This window comes from Rhea americana, unplaced genomic scaffold, assembly GCF_003343005.1.
Source record: "Rhea americana isolate MKP2758 unplaced genomic scaffold, rheAme1 scaffold_424, whole genome shotgun sequence".
Taxonomy (NCBI): Eukaryota; Metazoa; Chordata; class Aves; order Rheiformes; family Rheidae; genus Rhea; species Rhea americana.
The window spans coordinates 262,091-286,371 of record NW_028186562.1 but is presented as its reverse complement, the minus strand read 5'-3'; the positions used below and the strand labels follow the sequence as shown (position 1 = coordinate 286,371).

The window sequence follows — 24,281 nt, the reverse complement described above, 5'->3', positions numbered from 1 at the left end:
GGCAGGGCGACCGGCTGGGGCGGCGGTGGTGGCGGGGGGCCACGCTGGCAGGCGCGCAGGTGGGCGGCCTCCTCCTGCCTGCGGCGGGGACACGGGCGTGAGGGGCGGCCCGGGCCCCGCGGTGGGCTCTGTGCCTCCCTCCCGCCGCTCACCTGAGGCCGCGGCTGGTGCGGGAGATGGAGCGGCTCCCGCGGGCCCGCCGCACTGCCGTGCGGAGCCAGGCCCAGGTCCGGTCGGAGCGCAGCACCCGCAGCACCACAGCTCCCGCCTCTGTGCCGGTGCCCCGCGCTGTGGACGAGCGGCTGCGTCAGCCCGGGGGGCTCCAGCCAAAAGGGGCCAGGAAGGCTGACGCCACTCGGCAGGGCACCGCAGTGGGCAGGACCTTGTGTTTGCCCTCCTGGACAGGCAGGTCTCAGGCGTGGCCAGACCACACTGCAGGAACGTGCACGTGGTCCCAGGCCTTACATGCTTACCCACGGCCCTGTGCTGGGCAGCCGCAAGGTGGGTGTCGTCAGGGTGCAGGAGGTTGTACCACGAGTGGCCGATGAGCTCCTCCCGGCGATAGCCAAGGTGGTAGATGACACTGGGGAAGAAAATGGGAGCGTGGTCTGAGCGCTCTGCAGGGCACCGTGCCAGCAAGAAGCAGCTTCTGCCTGGCRAGGAGAGAACAAAGCAACAGGAGTGCAGGAAGAGGCTGCAAACAAGGGAGGAAAGAGGCTTCGAAAGCATCTGGCTCCAGCCTTGGTCCCACGCATGGGTGCTGGCCAGCCTTGATGAGAGGAAGTGCTCCTGGCTGTCCTAGACACGCAGCTGAGGACATGGTGAGGGCAGGCACCCCTCACCTCTCCGTGACATCAGTAAATGTCATGTCCAGGGCATGCACGCTGTGGAAGACATCGTCCTGGGAAGTGGTGTCCCCGTCTGCAGGCAGCTGCGCAACTGGTGTGCAGAAAGCCACAAATGCTGAAGCGGGGGGGGAGGCTGGCCTGGGCAGGGCCACCAAGCGCCCTCGCACAGCCACAGCCCGGTTCCCCCCATGCTGCAGCCGGAAGGCTCTGGATGTGCGCATCTCGCTGACAAAGGTGACTTCTGCCGGGAAACAAAACAGCTGGAGATCAGGGATTCTCCAAGGGGCCTGGCTCCTCTCCCAGCAGGGCCAGCTGGCCCCAGCGGGTCCCTGACTGCAGCCCCAAAGAGCCAGAGAGCTTCCTGAGGGCTCACCCATTCTCCTCAGCCTTACCGGTTCCTGGCTGCTCCTGGGCAAGGAGGAGCTTCTCTTGCACGGCCTCCCGTGCCGTCCCATCCAGCATGTCAAAGATTGTGTCCCCCTGGGAAAGGAGCTCCACCTGAGGAAGAGCGTGCCGTTAGCATGGGCTGCGTGCCATGAGCACGAGGCGAGCTCGCAGCCTGCTGAAGCAGCCGGATGTCTCACAGGGGTGGCTTGCTGTGGGTAACAGGCCCATGATAAAGGCACTGGGACAGGCACAAGGACACGGCGGCTGCAGCTCTGTGGATTACCGTGGAGAGGCCCAGCACCTGAGCCACGTTCTCAGAGACGTAGGCCAGCTTGCCGTTGGCCAAGAGCACGAGGAAGAACCCCGGCAGCAGGGAGAGCAGCTCCACGCCGAAGGCTGGTCCCGCAGGAGGAGCCGAGTCTGCGGGAGAAGCACGGTTGGAAGCACTTGCTCCAACAGGGGCAGGAACAGTGCCCCGCATGGAGAGGAGCTGCTGTGGCGGTGGGGAACGTGCAGCAGCACCACAGCTACCTGGAGGGAAGAGATGAGCCCCGCGGAGGCGGAGGCATACCAGGGCCATGGTGTTGAGGTAGGAGAGCCGCTCCTTCTCCTGGGAGGAGATGGGCAGCAGGGAGCGCAGTGCCTGCAGCTCCACGTTGATCTGGTCCCTACGAGCCTTGGAGGCACCCTTGGTCGACCTGCAAAGCCGGTTGCCTGGGGGGGACGTGCCCAGCGAGGGGGAGAGGGGCAGCACCCCCTCTTGCCCTGCTGCCGGGAGACTCACGAGCTCTGGGATGCTGGACTGAGATGCCAGGCTCTCGATGGGCTTGGTGCCCTATGCCAGCTCCTGCCAGGAAAGCAGCTCCCAGGGCCTCCGTTGGAGAGCCGTGCCCAGATGCTGGTAGCCTGGCCAGCACCCAGGGATACCCTGCTGTCATGTCCGGTGCTCCCCTCTTGCTGCACAGGCCAGGTGGGACAAAAACCTGTGCCTTGAGGATCTCCCAAAAAACGTGACCAAACTGCGCAAGGGCAGACGCTGCAGCCGGTGCCAGAACAGGAGCCCCAGCCCATTTGGTCTGGGGGTTGGACTTGCCTCTGCCCTCTCCAAGCTCCTTAGCCCGCTCCCCGCTTGCCAGCCAGCAGCACCCTGTGTCCCAAGCTGGCCACAGCCCCTTGCAAGGGCCACCAGGCACCGCACCAAGTGGCTCCGGTCTCTCCCCAGCTAGGAGGCAACTGCTGCCCCGCGAGCGAGAGGTGGGAGGGCGCTCACCTGAACGGCTTCGAGACGCTTGGTGCCTGCCTGGCCCTCCCGGGCGGGCAGCTTGTCTCTGCCTGCAGCGGCCGGTGGCAGTGGCTGCAGAAGATGGTCATGGTGCCGATGCAGAGCGCCTCTCGCCTCCTGCACTGGCTCTGAACCCGCTGACCCCGCTGCTGCCGGCTGCCTTTTGTACCCTGCCGGGGCGCAGGGGCCAAGCCTGGCTGCACGGAGGATGGTCACCTCTGGTGACGCAACTCCAAACAGCTCCGGGCTATTTTTAGAAGGCAGGCTGCTAAAAATAACCCCCGCAGCCGGCTGCAATCCGAGAGGGGAAGCAATAAAAGGAAGCTGGGGTCTTTAAAGCAAATCTGGCAGCTCAGGAGGGGGTGATGACGAGGACAGCAGGGCCCCTGCCGTGGGGCATGCGTCTGTCCAGCTCCCGGCCCCCAGCCCAGCACGAGGTCCAGAAGGGGCCAGAGACCTGCAGCACGTGCAGGGCCCTGGTGCCCCAAGCCCGTAGGGCTCTCAGAGATGAGCGGGGTGCTGGCGACCCTCTCCCCGAGGCCCCATGCCTCCCCTTCTCCCCAGAGGGCTGGGGACAGCAGTGCACGCCCAGCGCCAGGAGTACCTCGGGGAGCGCCCAGGCTCGGCCCTGCGCTGCCCAACACGGTGAGCCTGGGTGACCGGGGGGTGTTTCCTGGCACGTGTCACCCCAGCATCCCGAGGGGAGAGTAAACTTAGYTCCCTTCAGGCCTCTAGCCTGTTGACACCCATTGCTGGCCACAGCCTACAGCGACGTGCTGCCAGCGCGTGAAAAAACCAGCTCCCGCAGCAGCCGAGGTCAAGCTGTCAAATAAGCCCAGCGGGACCCGCTCCCACGCTGGTCTTCAGAGCAGGGGAGACGGCCTGGACCCCCGGCCACACGCTCCGAGCACACATCCACCGCCATCCCTCAACCGCCCCTGTGTCACCAGCGTCCCAATGAACATCCTGGGTGCTTCGCTGGTTTTCCCCTGCGTTGCTTCCGCTCGCGTGGCTGCTTCGCCTCGGCGGGCTCGTGCCCAGACGCAGCCCCAGCAGGGCTGCCCCCTCCCTCCCTGCGGGGAGGCGCAGGTCCTACCCGCCGCCCCCCTCCCTTGCACCCACCCTGCTCCCCAGACACCCTGGCTGCTCCCCACTGGGACACACAGAGCAGCGTCAACCCACGCCTGGCCTCACTGTTTATAAAACCCCTCCCAAGCTGCTGGTTTACACGCGGAGCCAGGCAGAGGAGCGGGGGCTCGGCTCGGTCCGGTGCCAGGGCAGCCCCCCACTCTCCCGAGGCAGCGCAGGAAGAGTTCGTAGCCCGAGGGCCAAGCCCAGGGCTGCGGCCGGCGCTGGGAGTCCGTTCAGGCCCTCGGAGCGTGGCAGGCAACAGGGGCAGCAGAGCCGCAGTTCTCCGCGCAAGGGGAGGGAACACGAGAGGCCCCGGGGCCGGCATGGATCGAGGGGGTTCACAATCGCCGCGCCAGGACCAGCTGCTTTCTTCCCTGGAGCCTGCGCGTCCGTGCTGCCGGAGGTGCGACCCGGGTGGAGGGAGGCCTGGCGAGGGCAGGACGAACAGAGCTCACGCACGTTCCTTGCTCAAAGGGGCTAAAAATTCATGCAGGCAGTGGAACAAGAGATCAGTGTGCGGAGGGGCGAGGGTAGGGGCGGCAGGCAGAGGGACGAGCCAGCTTCAGCCCTGCGAGGAGACGATGGGGCGGCTGATGGTGCTGTTGGTCGTCATGGCTGCGAGCTCCCATCTGCAACGCATTGACAGGGCACGCTGAGGGGAAGCGCGACCCCAGCTCTGCCCCGAAGYGCAGTGCCAGGGCCACAATGCCCTGAGGGCAGGGGGCACCCGAAGGCGCCTGGCACCCCAGTACCTGATGTCATGGGGAAGGCAAGACTGGTCCAGGCTGTACTGAATCACTGCTAGCTTGCACAACGTCTTTAGACTGGGACCTGTGGAAAGAAGGCGCAGTCAGCGGCAGCGATCCTCGTCTAGGACCTGCGGGGGGACCCCGGCACCCTAGGTCCCCCGTGCTCCATCGTGAGGCCTGCTCGCAAGCACGCCTCCCGGCAGGAGGCGCAACCCGCGCAGGCAGTGCTCACGTACTGAAGTCGAGGATGTAGAGATCCGAGTGATCCATCAGGTCAAATTCATCGCCCATTCCCTCCTCTGGAGACGGGCTGCAGGAGCCAAGCAAAGCTTGTCAGTCACTGCCAAAACATTCGTACCCCAATTGCATCCCTTGGGGCTCCCTGAGGGCTGAGAAAGTCCAGAACTTGCCCACCCCACATCTGGGCCTCAACCACCCTTCGCCTCCTCCTCCCAACAGCACCCAAAGCCATCACTCACCCAGCTACCCGCAGTGTAGAAGACAGGGCTGTGCTGAGCACCGGGCGCCTGGCTAGCCAGCTCCGGCATTTGGGCAGAGACACGCACCTCCCCAAGCCACGGCAGGGAATGGGGGAAGCCATCTCCACCTCATGCAAGCCCCCTTGACGACTCTATAGCTGCAAGCTCTTCTCCCAGCCCAGAGCTGCCTCTGCTGCTTTCCTGCCCTCCAAGCACTTTCCCCTCTGCAGGGAACACCCCTCTTCCCAGCTTGCAACCTTTGCTTGTTATCATCCCTGCAGCTTGTTTCACACCCCTCCTTCCCCAGGTACCTCCCGTACTGCTCTCCGCCATCTGAGCAGCCCTGAGGCCTCCCCTAGGCCCGTAGCACCCATCCTCTGGGCATGGGCAGGGTGCTGGCAAACCCTCTCTTTCCCAGGACTGGAGCATCAGCAGCTACCAGAGCTGAGGCTTGTTTCCAGCAAGAGCACAAGTGCAGGGCTCTCTCTGCTCAGCAATTTCAGCAGATCTGACTCCTCCAAAGAGCTGCCTCTGCTCCCCTCAGAGAGGCAAAGCCGAATCCCAGGGTCCCAAGAGGAGGACTGAGGGATGCTACAGCTGCTCCCACGTGCAGATACGCTTGCACAGGCATCTATCCAAACACGCTGCTCCACGTGCAACAAGCAGGGCCCACTGGCTGCCCCACACCAGTGTCCAATGCTACCTGCCATCACGAGACAGTTCAGAGCTGTGCTGGCATCCAGTGAAGCCAGTGGGAAAAGCTGGGGGCCGCAGAAGGCCTCTCTGCAAGGCTCTGCAGCTGTGCTGCAAGGCCAGAGGGCAGGGGAGCCATGGCCTGTCTCCATGTCTCCAGAGATGTTGGCAGCACCAACAAGTAGCCACTGGCCATCCAGGCTTACAGTCCTTGGAGAAGCAACAAGAGCAGCCGTATGTTGCAGGCAACACAGCTCAGCTCTGCCTGCCCACACCTCAGCTCTCGCTTCCCAAGGCTGTGCAACATTCATGGGCTGCCTCAGGCAGCGTGTTACTCATGAGTAATGCCATGGAAACCCGTGAGCTAGATTCTCACGTCTGGAAGCTCTTGGGAGCACTGATGCTGCTGAGGACAGAGCAGGCAAACACTGCCACACTGCTCCAGCACCGCAGCGTGCAGGAATGCAATAAGCTGAGCACCTTTCTTTTGGGACTGTATGGAAGGTGCTTTCCAGGAGCTCAACATTTTCTGCAGCAGAGTGAAGGCTGCAGTTGACAATTAGCATCCATGGAGGTCTCCTCTTGGTTCAGCAGTGGCAGGTTCTTCCCCTCTTTGTCTGCACTAGCTGCACATACCCACTGGGTTAACACAAAGTCTCTAGCAAAAACCCGCAGCTTGGCAGCCTGTGGCCAGGAGAACGTCCTATTTTACCGTGTTCCTCCAATTATGGCATTTACCGTGTTCCTCCAATTACGGCAGCAGCTTCGGGGTCCTGCTGCAGGATTGGAAGGCAAGTCCGTGCCAAGTCCGACAGCACAGCATTCAGATCAAAGCAGTTCTGCCCAGCCACACAGCATTCATCACTCCGGTGTTCACATGGTTAAGATGTGCTGCAGTTATTTCAGATTGGCCATTGAGTCACTGAGAGAGAAACGTGGAGAAAGCAGCTAGGAAACATCCACGCGGCAGTGCAAGTGCAGACGTTCTCCGTTCGACCGCAGGCTCCAGCCACAGCTCCCTGGTTGTGCCAACAGGCCATGCTGCAATGGGGACTAAGTGAGTCCCCGTTTTCAGAGGACTGAGTGAGCGTCAGATCCTGATCTGCAGGACTGCCGCTCTAAGCCAGCCCCAATTTGTTGATGCTCCCATCTGAGGTTGGTGCTGGGATGCCAGAGGGGAGCAGTCGTTTCAGGCGTTCCCGGGGAACAGGCAGCCTCATCTCTAAGGTCCCCTGCAGTCTTGGCGGGTGGTGGGAGGAGAGTGGTCGAAGCCACATAGCAGCCTGATCAGTGCTCTGAGCGCAGGCAGAGCAGACTGTGCTGGGACAGCAGCGCCTGGCCCAAGGGAAAGCTCTTCTGTGGTTGACAGTTGTTCGGAGAGTTTAACAGAAAGGAAAGGCATTTCAAGCCCCGCTTCAGTCTGCAACAAGGAAGTTCAGCGTGTCTTTCCTGCCTAGCTGGGAGCTTGTGCTGCGACGTCTCATCCCAGTGTCACTTGCTTCCCAAGCTTCACACCTCACCAGGACACGAGATGGTACCACCCTCCCCAGTTCTCGTAATGCCAGTTCAAACTACGGGGCACAGCTCACCGCTGGCAAAAGAGACCTGTTACAGATGGATCCAATCTGCCTGAGTACAGGCAAGAGCCCTTTCAATTCTACCGTGTGTGCTTACCATGCCCCCACCTAATCTTCTCACATCCACGTCACAGTCCCTACGGCATCTTTTATCTTTCAAAAGGAAGCCAGCAGGCACCACGTCTGGAGCGTTATCACCAAACCGCAAGCAGCCAGGGAAAGCCTGGAGTTCAAGGCCAGGAGAGCTGCAGCTCCCGAGACAGCAGGGTGCTTAGCACCCCTTTGCCAGCCAGATCCCAGCAAAATTGCCCACTCCTGCTCAGCAGCAGCTCAAAAGTGCTGGTAAAGGATCTTGGGCCCTTCACTGAGCACCCAATGAGAGCCCCTGTCCCCTCACCAGAGCCAGGTATTTCTGAGCATTATCAGGCAATGTGAAACCTCAAGGCAAACCTGGGTCAAAATGTGCTCAGCTAAATTCTGTTTTTCTGTACTCCATCTCCCCATGGCTCTTCCTTGGGGAGGGATCTCTGCATCCTGTAGTATTGGTGGGTTTTGGAGAAAAAGAGGACATAGCTAATGAGTTGAGCTTAGCGTTAACATGATTTCCTGGTCACTTTAGGCAGAAGTGACAAGATTGCTGCTAGCCCCCCTCCTTTAGAGAGGGCACAGATGGGGCAGAAAGAGTGGGCTCTAGGTAGGAATACAAAGGAAACGAAGCATTTGGATGCTCCAGCAACAGGCACCCTGCAAAAGCACCTCTGAATCCCCTGAGGGGAGACAGGATACAAGAGGGTTTTGCCAGTCCTTTCCCCAGAGCAGCTGCGCCTGCTGGCTTATCCACCAAGCAATCCCGCTGAATCCCCTGCACTGGGATCTCTCCCCGCCCCCCGGCCCAGGCCGGGGTGGGAGAACACAGGTCAGGAGGCAGACCACAGGGAGTTCTCCATTTCAACGACTTCCTGGAAAACTTCTTATCTCACCAGGCAGCTCCAGAACACACCTGATAACCATTACAGGAAGCGAGCACAGCCCCCACTCCCACCTCCCCCTTCCCCAGCCTGCAAGACTCTCCCTGAAGTCCAAGCAAGCCACTTTCCTGGCTGCCAGCAGCTCTTCTTATCCCAAGCTGGTGCCGATGAACTGCTCTACAAGAGACTTGAGCCTGGACATTAAAGAGCATGTTGAATGTTGAAGTGTTTGGGGGCAGCAGATGCTGCGAACACTGCTGTGTTGCCTGGCAGAGGCAGACAGCGCTCCGGAAAACTGCTCCTGAATTTGCCGTTGTTTGTTAGCGTTTCTTAGGGTGCCTAGGTTTGATATCAGGGCTCAGCTGCTGCTGTAACAAAGTCAGCACCATCTACCAAAGACTGTAGCATTGAAGAGCTTCCAGAGCTGCCTTCAAGTCCTGCCAAGCCTTCTACCGTACAGAGCAACACCCAGTATCTGTTGAGGAGACTGGATAAACTTTGTACCTCTGAGTACCTCACCCATGCTCTGAGCACTTCCTCGTGTCCATACGAGCCTCCTGTTATTGCTTCTCCCTCCCAGTACTCCTTTGGCTTGATGGCATCCCATCACTCACTGGTGTGGCAGCTGTCCACCTGATGGACTCCCTGTCTTGTCCCCTGCCTGCCTTCAAAGAGGTCCCCCAAAAGCCACCACCAGGGACCCAGGAAAAGCCCTCCCAAAGGTTTCTGAGCCATTTGGAGGCTTGAAAGCATTCAGATGTTTACACGAGGCAGATGCCAGCAAAAAGACCTGTGCTCCAGAACTGTAATGCGTCATTTCAGACAGAGAGCAGAGAGGGTGTGCTGCTGATGGGCCCCTTCCTTTCTTTTCACAGCTGTTAAGGCTCTTGGCAACATCCAGCTGTCCTGCATCCTGACAATACCACTTCCAGTGTTTGACAGCTAAATCCTTAACACCAGGTCTCCTTTGTGAAAGGAAATTTCGCTAAGGAAAGCTGGCATAGAAGGGAACGCTGCCTTGGTACATGTAAGGGCTCCTTAAACTGCTCCCAGCTGAACTGACACCCCTCTGCAGCTTCATAGATGCACTTGCCAGCAAAAGAAGAGTGATACTGCAAGGAGAAGCCCAGGCAGCATGTAGTGGAGGTAAATGAATCTGCGATCTGCTGCAGCAGAGTAGACTGTCCTTCTGCAGCAGAATGCTGTTTCCCCATTGCCCCTCCAGACCTCTTTCACAGAAAGCTTGGCCACAGAATTGCACAACCCCTCCTGAACAGGATGTTACACACTCCTGCCCCTACTTGTTGTACAAGAAGGCTTGTCACCAGGTACTTAACAAACTAGCAGGACATCTTCAGTCTTCCAGTTTTTCCAGAGGAATCCTGATCTGTGTCATTTCTGCTGGATACTTGTAAGGTGGAGAGACAGTTGCCCCATGGCTCTAAAGTGATGCTGACTATAGTATGAGACAGCACGGAAAGAAATTGAACTGAAGGGCATGGAAAACCCTTTTACAGAGCTACTCTAAAGGCCTCGCACTACTCACCTGGTGCCTCCAAAGAGAATGATTTTGTCCCCAACTCTGCAGCAGCACTGCCGACGTCGAGGACATGGGCCTTTCCCCTTGGGCTCAATCTTCCTCCAAGAAAAGGAAACTAAGGGGGGAAAAAAACGCACCAGCTTCTTGTGAAAGCCTGGCTGAGACTCAGGTATAGGTAGGTTACGGATTTAAACAAAGCACACAAAAAGCAGAGGCCCATGCCCTACAGCCACCAAGTGGCCAACATCCACCTTTCCTGTCTGCTACCTCTTTTTGCTGTGTTGGCAAAACAATATGATTCTACAGAGTGCTCCCAAAACGTCACACGAGATGCCAGGCACAGCTCTCAGAGCTCTGCCTGCTGCGACGGGAGTAGTTCTCCCCTTCATCCGCTGCAACACGCCTAGGTTTTCTGCTTACAGCGCCCGAACACCAGGCAGCTGGCTCGGGGAGCCATGCAAGGGGTGAAGCTCCAGGAGCAGGCGGGCAGGCTCCCTTGCCAGCTCTGCAAGGAGACCCGGGGATCCAGCTCCATCTGTCGGCAGCCAAAGAAAACACAGAATATCCCCTCCTTGGGGGAGTATGGGAAGTTGAACAAGGTGGAGAAGATACCAAGAAGATACCTTGCCATGGAGAAGTCCACTCTCCATGGCAAGGACTTTGAAGGATGATTAAGCTATACTATGCAGCATTGAAATCTCCAGGAGCTCAGCCACTAGACCACAGATCAGCTAGGGGAACAGCAGATTGGCTGCTCTCAGATAACCACGTAATGCTTTTACAAGATTTCATCACACAAAGCAGTCAGCAAACAAATAATTTTAACGGACTGCCAAAAATACCCAAGTATGGGGGGGCACCAAACAGCTGGTAGCTCACTGATATTCAGGGCATCAGCTCAAGAACCACCATTTCTGCTGCACAGTTTGACCTCCTGGTACCCAGACAGTGTGGTGTGGGGATGCTAAAGCTCAGATTGAATGGTTTCTGCAACCATGGTCTCCGGGATCCCCTAGCCCCATTGCTTCTCTGTACCTTCTTTTCTATTAACACTTCTGCATATTTAAGAATGAGATCACTTTTTATTTAGGGGCATCTTTCAGTAATACTTCCTTTTCTGCTTTCTGACTGAGATTTGGAAACAGCACAAGAAAGAACCGGGGAGGGGGGGGGGCTCAAGCAAGTTCCTGTCAATGCTGTCAGAAGAGCCATTTCTCCCAAGCAGGCTCCTAGGCCCTCATGGGATACACGCATCTGAGCGTCTACACACTTGAGAGCCTCAAGCACTATCAAGCACAGCAAGTTAAAAGCATAAATACCTGGATTGAATTTCCAGAGATCGTGGAAGTGTCTGTTCAGGCGCGCATTGTAGCCACCAAATACATATAGCTCCCCATTGTAGCTGACTGTAGGGAGCAAGCACAGACATCAGTGTGCCACCCAGTGTAGAGCCCAGCTGATCCCTGTTCCAACATCAAATGCAAAGCAAAGGGGTGCTGGTCATCTCCCTTAGTTTACCACATCTTCACACGCGGGGCGAGGTGCAAGGCTTTGTGAGAGGCAGCAGCTTTCCACAACACCCAGGCTCGGCGTGTTCTTTGCCACCCCACATCTCTACCCAGTAGGCCAGACACCCCTTCTGCTGGGGCAAGGGAATTCCCTTCCACTGTCCACCTTTCTCAGCAGCTCCATACTCACAGGCTGAATGGCTCCTCCGGCCTTCAGGGAGCACTGGAGTGGGAGGGGAGTCCAGCCAGGAGTTTGTTTCTGTGTCAAATACTTTAATGCGGTTGCAGTAGATCTCATTGTTGGAATGAAATGGCCCAAACCGATCAGCTCTGCCACCGAACACATACATCTTTGTTCCAATGATGGTAGCCGAATGGAAGTCTCTCCAACGAGCTGGTGTACCCTGCAAAAACAGATTAAAATAGAACTAGAGAAAGCAGGCAGATTACCTAGGGAGAGGACGCATCTCTGTGAGGAAGTTGGAAGAGTGGCTGCCTGATCTTGGAGAACTCCTCCTCCTGCAGATCGCAGCCAAACAAGACAATCTGTGAGACAATGGTGGGCAGCTATCCCAGAGGGTGTCAGAGACAAGACTTCCCCCACAAATCAGAGTGAGAAAACAGACACTGACCTTGGCAGAGATTAAGGTCCACATCATGCTTGTGGTGTCCAATTTATGGATGTCATTAGAAAAGCAGTCGGCCTGGAAGAACAGCAGTGCAGCCTGGTCACCAAGGGACTGGGCAGTGTGGTTCTTTCCCGGCACCAGGAAAGAACGCTCTCCTAGCGACCTGGAGCATCCCTTTGGAGGCAGCACTTCCAGAGAGATGGGGTGCTAGCTCCAAAACATCAGGGTAAGCAGCACACTCATCACCTCACAAGGGGGAGGTGAAGCCCATTTCTCCTCAAAGCTGTCCCTTCTCCCTCTACAGCCTTCCAATTTATTCGATACTCACTTGTTATGACCAAGACTGAGTCCTACATGCAACACGTGCATTCCCTGCAGTACCTGCCCCTATTCCATGTAGTGACAGAAGAAGGGAGCTGCGTAACTGGACAGCTGACTCTGCTAAGGCCACAAGATGAGAAGTAGAAGGGAGCTGAGATTACTCCTAGGTAATTAGCTCCCTCAAAATAAATACAGGTGGGGCTCTGCGGATCCCACAAAACTCATCTGTCTCTAGCAGCGCAGAAGGGCCTGCAGTCACAGACAGTGCAGCCTTCCACTCCTCCAGCCAGAGGAGATAGCACCAAGTTGGCTACAGGCTTGTTTGGTCTTGGTTAAGAAACAGATCATATTTGTACTGGTGCTGTAATCAAGATTATGGATTTGGCACTGCTATACCGCTCAGAAGAAGGAGAATAGCCCAGGGTCTGCCATAACAGAGCTCCAGCTTCCTTCTAGATAGACAGAGATGAGTTTGCACAGCTTTTATGGAGCCTGGTGATAGGCTGAAATTATATTTACCCACTTTTTAAGATCAGAGCATAAGGATTTGCTCCAAGGAGCATTAAGCACACTGATGGCTAGTGCAGGATGACCTTCAGCTCAAAGTACTCTTCTGTGGGAGGACAAGTAAGCATTTGCTGGAGGGGCTCAGCAAGATGTGAGAATAGGTACAAAACACAGGGAGCACGCACAGACCACGATCAAGACTCAAAGCAACACCGCAGATATTGGAAAGGGATTTTTCTGGCTCACTTCTCAGTCAGATTAAAATAAATAAATAAATATATACACTTACATACTTTTATACTTACTATAATTATATATATATTTATCTTTATTTAAATTTGGCTGAGAATTGAGCCAGCAATCGCTCAGGTAGATACAGAAAGCATCCTCTAACCTGTTAGGTGGCTTACTTGCCAAGACACGGGCAAACATCTTTTGCCGCTAAGAATAAAATACATTGTTTTGGGGGAAAAAAAACCAATCAAAACAATAAAACCACTAGTCTTTGTGGATCTACTTTCTCAACCATCTTTTCCACAAAACCAGGAGCCTAACCTGGATAATTTATGCCATAACTTTGCCAAGTTATAAAATGAAAGTAACTATAAATGCAAGCATATCCTTTTACCCTGCCTCTACTCATGTCCTGGATAAGAGCACCCTCTTTTCCAGGGATCTCCAAAGAACTGTCACAGACACTACTCACCAGCTGCTCGTAGCCTCCGAAGATAAACATGCTCTTTGCCAGGACACACGCTGAGTGCCCATCTCTTGCTCCTGGGACCGTTCCAGACACCTTTGGTGTGAACCATTTGTGCGTGTCTAGAACAGAACAGAAGGCAATGCTAAGGAAACACAATAGATGTGGGGATGGGGTAGCTCTTTACTACTCTTTGGGGGGCAAGGAAAACGCTGTTTCTGAGACAGAAATACATACACTCCTTCATACAGAGCACGTGCTTCTCCAGGCAGAGAGACTGCAAGCTTCTTCAAGTCAGGCCACCCAGCTAAGCCTCCTCAGAGCAGGCACAGTGACAGAGGACCTCAGTCTCAGGGCAAGACTACTGACTCTGCCAAACCCCACAATAAACTCAAGTTTTAGGTGTGACTAGCACAGCACTGTTTGATTTATACTGAAGCTCTTGCAAAGCTTACTAGTGAGTCACTTTTCAGCTCTGCATTTACAGTTTCAATTACAATGAAGCAACGGCGCCAAGCGGCCCAAGTGACCTCACAGCTTGGAGACGCAAGGTAACTGACGGAGAAAAACAGCGCTCTAAAACCTAGTCTGAGGTCATTCAGCCGCTCATGTCAACAGAGCTACTGTCCACATCCTCACCTCTGGAGTTCCGCTCTCCCCATCCTATCTGCTCCTCTTGTTACGCTTTCATCTCCTCTTCAAGGGGAGCCTTCTCTGCTCTCCACCCTTTGCTGTTCCCATTTGCCTGCCCTTCAGGCACTGCTCCCCACAAGTCTACACCAGCCAGATTCATCCCCTTACCCTACGTGCTCCAGCGACTGGCTTGATTTAGGAGAGAACTTTAAATCCAGCCAGAGCTGTTTTCCATGCAGGGCAACGTGGAACTAAGCCAGTGACTCACTGCCAAGCACAAACAGGCACCTGTCCCAGAAGCCCACAGAGAGGCACAGATAAGCCTCGAGACAGCAGGAGACATTTCCCTCTCCCCCGCCCTGCTCCATGAACGCGGCCAACAGCAATGCTTATTTCAGGAAGTGGCAAAGTTGGAGCCAAAGCAACATTCTCTGGGAGAGGATAACTTCTCTGAATTGGCCTCTGGCCACAGTTATCTACCTAAGCCCAGCTGGAACTGCACAAAAGGGCTTGCAAGGTCAACAGAATCCCTGGGCAGCCTGCGAGCAAGAAAGCTGTGATAGCTATTGAGTTCCCATCCATTACAGGACTGCTTCCAAGCCAAGTCACACGGTAACAGCAAGAGCTCAGCCAAGTGTAATGTGTCAAATTAGATATGGAAAAGACCTCAACTTATGATCAGCACCTCCCTCCCCAGAGGAAAAAGATGCCCTCAGCCAGGACTTCAAAGCCTGGTCTTGATCCTGATGAAACTCATACAGTGGAGCTTCCATCACAGCCAAAGGACTGCCAGTCTCACTTTCCAGGATTGGCAGGGGACAGGCACAGTGTGTACAAATAGCTGCGCAGGGTTTGGACCAGGACTGAAGTCTGGCTTTTCAGCTAATTTTCACTTAATGCTAAAGTGCTCGACTTAGCAGGGACATCAGGCAGTTCCCACTGTAAAGCACACAGAGGTTTGCTGGTGGCTTCTCAGCTGCATGTGTCAGAGGGGGAAAAGAAAAATCCAAACAATTAACTGTTCCCAGAGAGCAGCTCCCAAGCAGCGAGATCTTTCCTAACAAGGAAAAGAACCCGTGGCCAACCACTTCTACTGTAAGCCCAGCAAGTTTGTTCCTGGCTAGTATTTAGGTTGGACTTGCCTCTAGAATCCAGACGTAATCCTCCCTTCCCCTTTCCCAGTGCTCCCATCCACCCAGTTTCTGTTCTCCCTAGATGTTCCAACAGCACAATGAAGAAGCCAACAGAAAGGCTCAAGGAGTTACCTTTCAGGTTTGTCTAACCTGGCTCATGCTTGCCTTAGTTTTTCCATCCTGTCTCTGACTGCTTCTGTATTTTATTTCTAACTCTGCTTCATTCTTACAGATAGAAGGGCCACCCTAGAGTCCTCAAGAGCTCCATCCCCTTCTTGTTGCAACCTTCAGCCACCATTAAGGAATAGTGTATCACAGAGAACGATAGCTTCAATTGTAGTTACTATCAGAGAGACAACACAAAGCCAACAGAAAAATTAAAAGCCATTTGACTATGAGACAGCTTCCGCCATTTCTGTTCAAGGCTTTTAGAGAGACAAGTGTCCAGATCCACTGACCATCCTGTTCCTCTTTCAAACCTGCTGAACCAGCTAGGCACACTATGCCTCTCATGTTCTTGATAACACACCAATTTCTCTCCTGCCCCCATTTGCTCCAGACTACCACTTCATAGAGACACTGAGTGATAGGACAGCAAGCTGGAGAGCAATGCAGTAGAACAGAGAGATGGCTTCATCAAGAGCAGCTGGGATAAGGAAGGGCAAGAAGTTGGAACTTACTGACATCAAAGGCATAGAGCACGTTGCAGGCTCCCTCAGTGTCATTGCGACCACCCCATATGTAGATGGTGTCATCTATGAGCACTGCTGAGTGCCCATACCTCATATAGGGCACCTCTCTCACATGGTCTCGGCTGTTTGTCCACACTGGAGGCAGCTTGATCCAACGCAGAGACACTAAAAGTAGAAGTTCAAGCTCATGTCAAGTGTCAGCCTGATACACGTGCTCACAGGTCACAACTGATTAGGAACACTGTAGGATCAAGAGAGTGTTCACGAAAGCTTCTGCAGCAAGGTACAGGAGAAGTATAAGTAAACAAAGCTGTGCCTGACCCTGAAAAACCGGTAGCCAACAAATATGGAAGCATAACCTTCCGCAAGTCTGCTGTCACAGAGGAGATTAGAAGAAGCACCTGAGGGGTGAAGTACTGGACTGAACAGTCTTCGTTTTTTTCATCAACTACACTGAAGAGACTTCCACTCTGGCTCATCCTAGAGAGTAGGTTGGGGAATACAGCACATTCAATTAAACAAAACAGAACACCCCTATCCAAAATGGAAAGAAAAGCACAGGGGTGATAACAAATGCAGAAACTAGTTTAAGCTGGTGACATTTCTGAAGAACAGACTCAAAGCTAGACAAACAGGCAGCCCAAGAGCAGTTCAGTGCAGCAGGCAAGGGAACACACTCAACGGTATCATTCAGCCTTGAGGCAGCATTCCTAGTAAAGCAACATGGTAGCACCCTAGGAACAAGGATTCATGTTGGTTTCTTCTTTTTTTAAACTCTAGACCCTTGCCCCCACCCACACCTCTAGTGTTAGACATCTCTCTGCTAACCTTGTGTTACTAATAGGAGTTTCTTGTGATCACAGGTTCTACTTCTTGGGAGCCTGTATGCCATTTTCAGTAGTAGCCAGAGCAGTCAACATGTATTACAGGATTTAACGACACTGCAAGTCACAGAAAGTATTACATGGCCATTACAAAACAGCACCCAGACACAATCCTTTGGCCATGCATACTGCTTCCAGTTTTATTTTCAACCAGGAGATAAAAAATATAACAGAAAATAGTTAGGCTGCAGTTGCCCTGAAATACCAAAAGAGCAAAAGGGGAAGGATCAGGCATTTTAAAAGGTGAGTGTCCATCACAGAGGCAAGAAGGCCACTGAGGAAGCACAGCCATGCTAAACTCAAGCTAGACAGTGTGTTTCCTACCTACAAGACAGTCCTGCTCTTTAGCTCATCGAATATGGCATCTTGGCCTTAGCGCTGAAACCTGACAGCGCTAGCTGAGTAAGGGTTTGGAAAGCCAAGTGTGACTGCAGCCCCATCCCTCCCAAGCAGTGGATGCAGTATCGTAACCCTTTAATGTTTGGGAGCGGTAAGAAGGGAGGAAGATGCAAGAGCGTTCCTTTGGGCACACTAATCACTATTTCTCCATGAGAGCTGTGCTCTACTGGCATGTTTTACAAGCTACGTTGCTCGCCTGTCCGGTCTGTGAGAAACTAGTCTCTCTGCCTATACCTGAGTATCTTCATCCGTGAGATCCCGAGTGTTGCTCCCCTCTGCAACGCAAGCAGATCATCTCAAAGGCTGCGTGCAAACCAACCACCTTATCCACTACTGCATGAGTCACCATATTCTCCAAACCTCAGACCTAAAGCAGCGAATTCACCACATTCTACAAAGTAATTTCATCTACATCCCACCCAAGTGCTAGGAGAGCATTTAGGCATGCCATCCAAAAACTAGTTACTGGTTCTCTGCTTTTGTTCCTCTTAAGTTCATCTTCTCATCTGTTCAGTTGGACCCATCCAAGCACCTGCGCAGTTTTTTTAGCCACCTGCCTAATTACAGGGAAGTGCTCCATCGACAGAGGACTCCAACTGGTTCCTGACACACTGGTTACCCTACAAAAATAACTCCAGCTCCAGCTGCTTTGCTGAGCCACACTGTGAATCTTCACAATATCTAGTGGCTAGCCATCACCAAAAGCAGCAGGCCTGCACTGTAACCACATGGCCCTGCCGCTTCCACCGTGCTAGCAGCAGTTGTCAGCTGCCACCACAGTGAAATGGCTCAGGAATTTAAACTTGAAGATTTGACTTGGCGTACTGGCAATTCCATGTTACCAGGAGGCTGAGCACAGTCATGCTACAAACCGGACACAGGAACTGATTCAACTAAATTTAGCTTCTCTTTGCAGTTTTGAGCCAGTACTAACCAACAAAAAGGATGAAACAAGCTGCTGACTCTGTGGTTGCTTCTGGTGAGCCTTTCCCATAGCAGTCTCCTGAACTACAGCCCCTCTGTGCCCTGTTCCTGAAGCTGAAAGCACAGGGCTGCACAACAGAGGAGGCTCCCATCGACGTGGTAAGTGTTTTGGAAATTAGTCAGACATGCGACAGAGTATAACATCTCCCTCTCCAGCAGCAGTGGGCAAGAAAAGCTGCCAGCTGAGCCCAAGGAGCCATTCCATCATGCACCAAAAGGACGCAGCACTCTTACCTGCGTTAAAAACGTGAACATCAATCTGCCGTAGAGTCTCATAGTCTTCTCCAGAGCAATAGCCACCGAAGGAATATACCTTGTGCCCGACGGCCACAGCAGCGTGGTTCACCCTTCGAGGCCCACCTTCCAAGTGCACTGCCCACCGTAGCATTCCTCCCCGTGAGCCCACCAGCCTTCAGGGCCCCCGGTGCCACAGCCTCATGCTTCTCAGGCCACCATCATGCTGCACAGACGTCACCTGGCTCTGCAACAAAGATACATGCTAAAATAACATCATCCACCTCGAAGGTCTTCCTACTGCGAATGCCAGCTACAAAGGTCACATTGCTGTATCCTCACTCATCTACTTCCCCACCACAGATGGTTTTACTCTCCACTGGGGAAGGAAATGCAAAGAAGGTATTGTCACCCAAACAAGGCCAGCACTACTTGATATGAAGGTGCACTACAACACTAGCGTTCGGACTCATTGGTTTGAGCACCAAGGTCCAGCTCAATTAAACATGAGAGAACAGAAACCCCCTGGTCTGGGGAAAAAGCTCTTCAGCAAGGATCAGAATAATTGCTCTTTCTCCCACTGCAAACTCAGGCGCAACAATGAACGTTTTGTAATATATTAACTGAGTTCAGAAACAGATAAACTTCACAAGTCCAACAGATGGCTTGGGCCAGCTCTTGGAGAAGTCACCACTGCTGATTTTTGTGGAGGTGCTTCTTTGGATCTAAGGGAGTGGAGCACAGTCCTGCTCTGACACTTCTGAAAAAGCAGATCAGTCCAAGCTTTTAATAGTTTCCCTCCAGGTGAAAAACAGTCACTAAAAGCAAAGTCAATGTTTCAGCCAGTCTTCAGAAAATTCCCTCTTTCACTGCTTGGTTCTAGTGCTTTGGAAGATATAGCTAATCATCCAATTTTCAAAACCGTTCAAGGGCTTCCAAACTATAGCAGTCAGTTCTCAGTGCAGAACGAAACTAAACCTGCCAGTAAACTTCTCTGTCAATCTTAACATCTGCAGAACACAAAGAAATTTGGGGATGCCTTAGAATGATGAAAATAAATACTTCTCCACATGCTTTCTCAAGGCAAGGCAAACTTTCCTCTTTTCTCAAGTTTCTGAAGCMGCTGGAGAGCAGCTTGCGCACCAGGAAAGGGTAGTGCCATGCTGCGCTGCTCCGCATGGAAGCACAGAGAAACCCCCCAGAGCTGTCAGGCTTTCCCCAGTCCACCAGCCAAGCAAGACCACAGCTTGCAACGCAGGCGACTGCACAAGCCATCGCCAGGCTAAGCACGGTACGACGGCACGCTTTCTGGCCCAGCTGCCCACCCSCTTGTCACTTCCAACTCCACCACTGAGGAACAAAGCTGGAGGGATGTCTGAGTAGCAAGCATTGCATGGTCACATCAAACTTTTCTCCAGCAGAGCACAGGAACAGCCTCGCTTTGCTACAGGGGAATACTTGCCTGTACATCTAGAACTACTCCAAACTTCAGCTCTAGCAGTTCTCTTAAAAAAAAAAAAAAAAAAAATTAAAATAAATTAAAGTCAGACAGCAACTCTTGTATAAGTCCTCCATAAAGCTACAAAACAGACGAGCTTCCATGGAGACCAAAGTCACCTTTTAGGCTGTTTTGAAAGCTTCACATATTGCCATTTAAGTCTGGTTTTAGCCTCAATCATGAACTACCACCTGAAAAAAATAYTACTTTCCAAAATCTACTTCCTTGTTAACTGATTTAGTAAGAGACCCTTCCAGCAGTGTAAGTGGGCTTATTAGCGCAGTATCAATATTTTCAGCATCTTTAAGACAGAGCCTGATCCAGGAAGGTTAATAGCATAAATTTAGCATTATTAATGAGCTTTCTGCTTGGTTCCTCCAGGAATAAAAGAGCATAATAGCACAGTTGGGCGGCCAGACGTTTTATGAAGAAGCTTGCCTTTATGCTAGAAAGGCCAGGAAAACTCTTCTCCACTCCTGGGAGCGCATTTGGAGACGTTTTCCCAAGGAATACGTTATTAGCAGGTCAGGATGTTCTTCCCTTCAGTTAATATATTGGTACCAGCAAGAGTTGGCTTTCCTGTCTGAACAGTTTCATAATTAAGACTAATGAGATGAATGCAGGAAATTACAGCTATACATCCTAAGAAGTTTATCTGGTCAGCAGAGATTCAAGCTCAAGCTCCTGTTTGTCACACTGTAGGAAACAATGTTTACACTGTAGCAACAATGTCACAACATTGTTTGCTACAATTATAGTCTTACACAAGGCCTAACTTGCTCTGAAAGCTTTTTCCACAGATAACCAACCTTTAAGGCAAAATAGTTTTACGGACTACCTGAGGTGGTASGGGGGAATGATCATGTCTTTTAGTTAGCGTTTACACTTCAGATGTATCACCTTCATAATAAGCAGGAAAGAATTAATCAGGATATATATACGTGCATTTTTTTTTACTGTGATTCAACAGACCCAGGGTACGCCTAAAAACTCACTTGCTTTATGAGAAAATAAAATAATCAGAAGTCAGACATATGAAATGATCTTTATAGGATCATACATTAAAGAATAAAACACAAGATTAAAGCAGCTGCTGTGAAAAGTTGCTCTTCTCCAGGAGCCGCATTTCCAAGAGCAGTTTATAAAACCATCCAGCTAGACTCCATCTGCTGCTTCTGCCATGGGCCGCAACCCTACCCTAAAATTGTYACTATGCCCTCCTGCCTCTGCCAAGAGCCTGGGACACGTGTCCTTCCCTTCTCAGTCATGGCCAGGTTCACCTCTTCTCCTCCTTGCTCACCCCATGCTCGTGTTCCCACCAAGACCCTCCACTCTCCTCTGCATCCCACTTTTTGCATCCTTCGTGCTTGCCCAGCCTCAGCCTCTCCCCTACCCTGCCTCTTCTGAAATCATGTGTTAGAGCCACCTCCTCTCCCCATTCCTCCTGTGATTCCACAGGAATTTATGAATTCCTCCGCACTACCTGCAAGCGCGAATTAAGTTTTTTTGCGGGGTGAAATTCTTTACTTCCTGCCCTGTAACCCCATGTGTAGTTAAATTCCATTTCAGGAATTTGAGTCCCAGTATTAATTTATAGGATCTAAATGAGGACATAAATATGCCCTTTTCCAACCTCTTTTCCATGACGACTTCCTAATAGGAAGCACCGATACACCTCCTGTAAGCCAGCAGACCTCAAGAGTCCTTCAGCTTTAAAGATTACTCAGAGAAGAGCCTGTAGATGGGAAGGGGGGTGGGGAACAGTAAAACCAATATAATACAGTTAGGGAAAATCATTATATATTAAGTTTTGCAAAACATGTTCTGCATTTTCTCATTTCTGCCTCCAGCAATGAGGATTGAGGCTATAAACGCAGAAGCCTCAACAAGAGAAACTGCACGAGAGAACCAAAGCGGGCTCAGCTGCCTGGTGCCTTTGCGCCCTCCATCACAAACCGAAGCAAAGGAGAGCTGCCGTTTGAGGCGCATCGAAGGAAGCGCTTTCACACAGAAGAAAAATTAAGCTTGAACCGTTTAAGTCACAGAAGCTCTCGCTACTTCCGCCAGCTCCTGGCAGGAGAGAGCTGTCCTTCACAGGGATTCTCACAGAGCCCGAGCTGCTCGTATGTCCCGTTACTGAGCCCTGCTGAGCGCGCCCCTCCACGCACATGGAGCTGCATCTCCGTCAGAGCGGCTTTCGCACTGCTTAAAGGTCCAAGGAATCTCCTGGGAGCCGCTGAGCCTGCCCCAGCTGGAATTGCACCCCAAAGTCCCCACGAACTATGGCAACATACCTGCAGGGAGGCCAAGCAGCTCCATCCAAATAAATATCGGTTTCTTACAGGACGGGAAGCAGGATTTTTCTAGAGTAAATGAAACCGAGGAAACCACGCTCACCCATGTTCTGCTATCTGGGCATTCCCTCTCTCACCATAAACCAGGGATCTCCAGCTTTCCCCCGCCACTTCGAGCAGGGAGAAGAGGCGGCAAGGCTTTAAGCGGGCTCGCAGGCAGAAGCGCAGGCTTCTGCTTGAGCCGCTGCTGGCTTTCACCGAGGCGCATGTTGCCTCTTCGTGGCTCCAAAGACTAACATAACAGACCTTCCTGATTCCTTTTGCACTCAGGCAGACAGCAATCATGCAATATTCACGCTCTCCCTTTCCCCAGTTTGACAAGCACCTGTCCAGCACAGAACGCAGAGACGTTTGGGTTGACACCCTGTAGGTCCTGTCATTAGTTGCCAGCAGTAAGAACAGTTCTAAAAGCAGGTTGCACCTCACCTGCCATTGCAGAGTCCTTCCTTTGAAGTACCTGATGTTGACCACAGCTGGAAATAAAGTGGGCACAGCAAGGAGTTGTTTCTGTGCCACCAAGCACAGGCTGGTCAAATCAAAAGCACTCAAAAAAGAAACGTGAGAAGCCCTCCACCCACTGTGCACAGTATCACGAAGCCCGGTACAGGCTTTCCAGGTAAGCAGTGCAAAAACAGCCACGCTGTGACCACTCTCTGCTGTCGCTATCAACCGCATTACTGCGGGCAGACGTAGCACCCAACCACAGGCAGAAGCTCCCCAGCCTGTGAGCTGGAGAAACATCCGCGGACATCCTTCAGCGCTTCCCTCATTCTTCATCAGTGCTGACACCCAGCAAAAGGAACGCAGCAGTTCGCCCAGGACATTTCACTGCTATGCAAGAGGACAGCTAGACTTTAAGTCAGCTCTACGTTCTTCGAATATAGCACCTACGAGGAACCACCCAATGCCACAGATAACGCCCAGAACAACCCTCATTCAAACTGTCCCAGCTCGCGCCTTACACAAGTCTACTGATACAGCATACAGGCACCTAAAACCCTCCAGAAAACACATTCAATAATTTTCCACAAGAATACCTTCCAAACCTGTTGTGGTCACTGGAGCAAAGTGGCATAGACTGGGGAGAAAAAAAAATAGTAGCTAGAGTTTTTCCAGTCAGAGATCTCTTTTTCAGCTGCTCTGCTGATTTGCTACGGACTTTCTATTTTCAAGCCTTACAATCAGCTACAAAATCATTTCAAAATAGGCGGCTACAGACAAGCTTCAAGCACGGAACCAGACCACAATCTTCGAACAAAACCTATGTTCTTGGACTCGCTTCTTTGTGCAAGGAGTTCACTGGGCTGGCTCCCTCTCCTACATCCAAAAAAGGAAACCTCAGCCGCTTCTAGAAGCTATTGGGATTAGCCTTGCTATGGAGAAGTTGCTCAATTCCCGGAGCAGGATAGAGACACCCCAGAGGAAGCAGACGGCATTTTCCAAGGCTGCGTCTTCATCACCCCCGGGACTGCTGCAGCACCCCGAGCGCAGCAGCCCTCGGCCTCCGTAAAAGCTGTGCGGGAGAACAGACCCCTACCGTGCGGCTGCCTCGCTCCTCTGCCTCCCCAAAGGTGCCAGTCGCAAGGTTTAGCAGCACTTAAAATAGCCCGTGCAGCTCACGGCAGCCCGTACAGACAGTTCTATTTCAAGCACGCCCAACTTACTGTCAGAGGCAGCGTGAGGACGGCGCGATTTCTTCGCTCGTGCTTGACATTTACCCGACTGTCCGGCACTGCGACTCGCCCGCTCGGGCGCTCGCACCGTGGCCTCACGCCCGGGCCACGCTAGAACAGCCGCGGAGCTGGCACGGGCAGACGGGCCTCGCTCGGCGCCCTGGGGACCTCAAGCGCCAGAGCCCCGCTTCATCTCTGCGTTCCCTAGCTGCGGAGAGCGGTGCTGCCTCCGCTTGGCGATTTTTTTCTCTATTTTAATTTTTTCTCCCTTTTTTCCCCCCTTTTTCTGTGGGCCTCGAGCTTGCGTTTGGCGCGGAAGGCCGCCGCTTCCCCGCGGCGCGCGCCTCGGCCTCTCCCCAGCCGCTGCTCGCTCTCGGGCTGACCCGGCAACGTCAAATAAGTAAATAAATAAATAATAACTGTTAAACCAGCCGAGCCCAGGTGGAAACCGAGGAAACCCGCAGGAGCGCGGGGAGGC

The 24,281-nt window shown here is 53.0% G+C and overlaps 2 protein-coding genes across 6 annotated transcripts in view; both read right to left on the bottom strand.

Annotated features, from left to right (window-relative positions):
- The window catches only part of RRP36 (ribosomal RNA processing 36), a 12,376-nt gene extending 8,798 nt beyond the window's left edge, over window positions 1-3,578 (bottom strand). Inside the window, exons 1-6 of one of the 2 annotated variants that reach the window (XM_085315258.1) lie at window positions 2,506-3,576; window positions 1,767-1,933; window positions 1,519-1,655; window positions 1,241-1,346; window positions 843-1,089; window positions 474-583 (exon numbers count right to left, since the gene is read on the bottom strand). In XM_085315258.1, coding sequence (XP_085171384.1) covers window positions 474-583; window positions 843-1,089; window positions 1,241-1,346; window positions 1,519-1,655; window positions 1,767-1,933; window positions 2,506-2,606 — 868 coding nt within the window. In that variant the 5' untranslated portion in view covers window positions 2,607-3,576. Of the gene's footprint in view, window positions 1-473; window positions 584-842; window positions 1,090-1,240; window positions 1,347-1,518; window positions 1,934-2,505 lie in introns of both variants that reach the window. The other variant, XM_085315257.1, reaches the window with a different exon arrangement.
- A 121-nt stretch (window positions 3,579-3,699) lies between these two features.
- Window positions 3,700-24,231, bottom strand: KLHDC3 (kelch domain containing 3). Of its 4 annotated transcripts, none has more exons than XM_085315259.1 (11): window positions 23,795-24,217; window positions 18,279-18,525; window positions 15,766-15,942; window positions 13,326-13,441; window positions 11,795-11,866; window positions 11,353-11,566; window positions 10,974-11,060; window positions 9,661-9,769; window positions 4,634-4,707; window positions 4,401-4,479; window positions 3,700-4,277 (listed from the first exon to the last, which is right to left on the bottom strand). In XM_085315259.1, the coding sequence occupies exons 2-11, from the start codon at window positions 18,430-18,432 to the stop codon at window positions 4,211-4,213; spliced, it is 1,149 nt and encodes a 382-aa protein (XP_085171385.1). In that variant the 5' UTR covers window positions 18,433-18,525; window positions 23,795-24,217; the 3' UTR covers window positions 3,700-4,210. The 4 variants fall into 4 exon arrangements, with proteins under 4 accessions (XP_085171385.1, XP_085171386.1, XP_085171388.1 ...); XM_085315260.1 differs by lacking the exon at window positions 23,795-24,217 and adding an exon at window positions 21,410-21,513; XM_085315262.1 differs by lacking the exons at window positions 3,700-4,277; window positions 4,401-4,479; window positions 4,634-4,707 and adding an exon at window positions 5,628-7,160 and having other exon boundaries at window positions 23,795-24,230.
- Between the last annotated feature and the right edge of the window lie 50 nt (window positions 24,232-24,281).

Bases quoted from the DNA above. Each gene is read 5' to 3' on its own strand.
- KLHDC3 (XM_085315259.1), bottom strand. From the start codon at position 18,432: ATGCTACGGTGGGCAGTGCACTTGGAAGGTGGGCCTCGAAGGGTGAAC. The intron at 15,943-18,278 runs GTAAGAGTGCTG...TTCTACTTTTAG, and splicing joins TGTTCACGTTTTTAACGCAG to TGTCTCTGCGTTGGATCAAG. The intron at 9,770-10,973 runs GTATTTATGCTT...TTCCCCCCTTAG, and splicing joins TCTCTGGAAATTCAATCCAG to TTTCCTTTTCTTGGAGGAAG.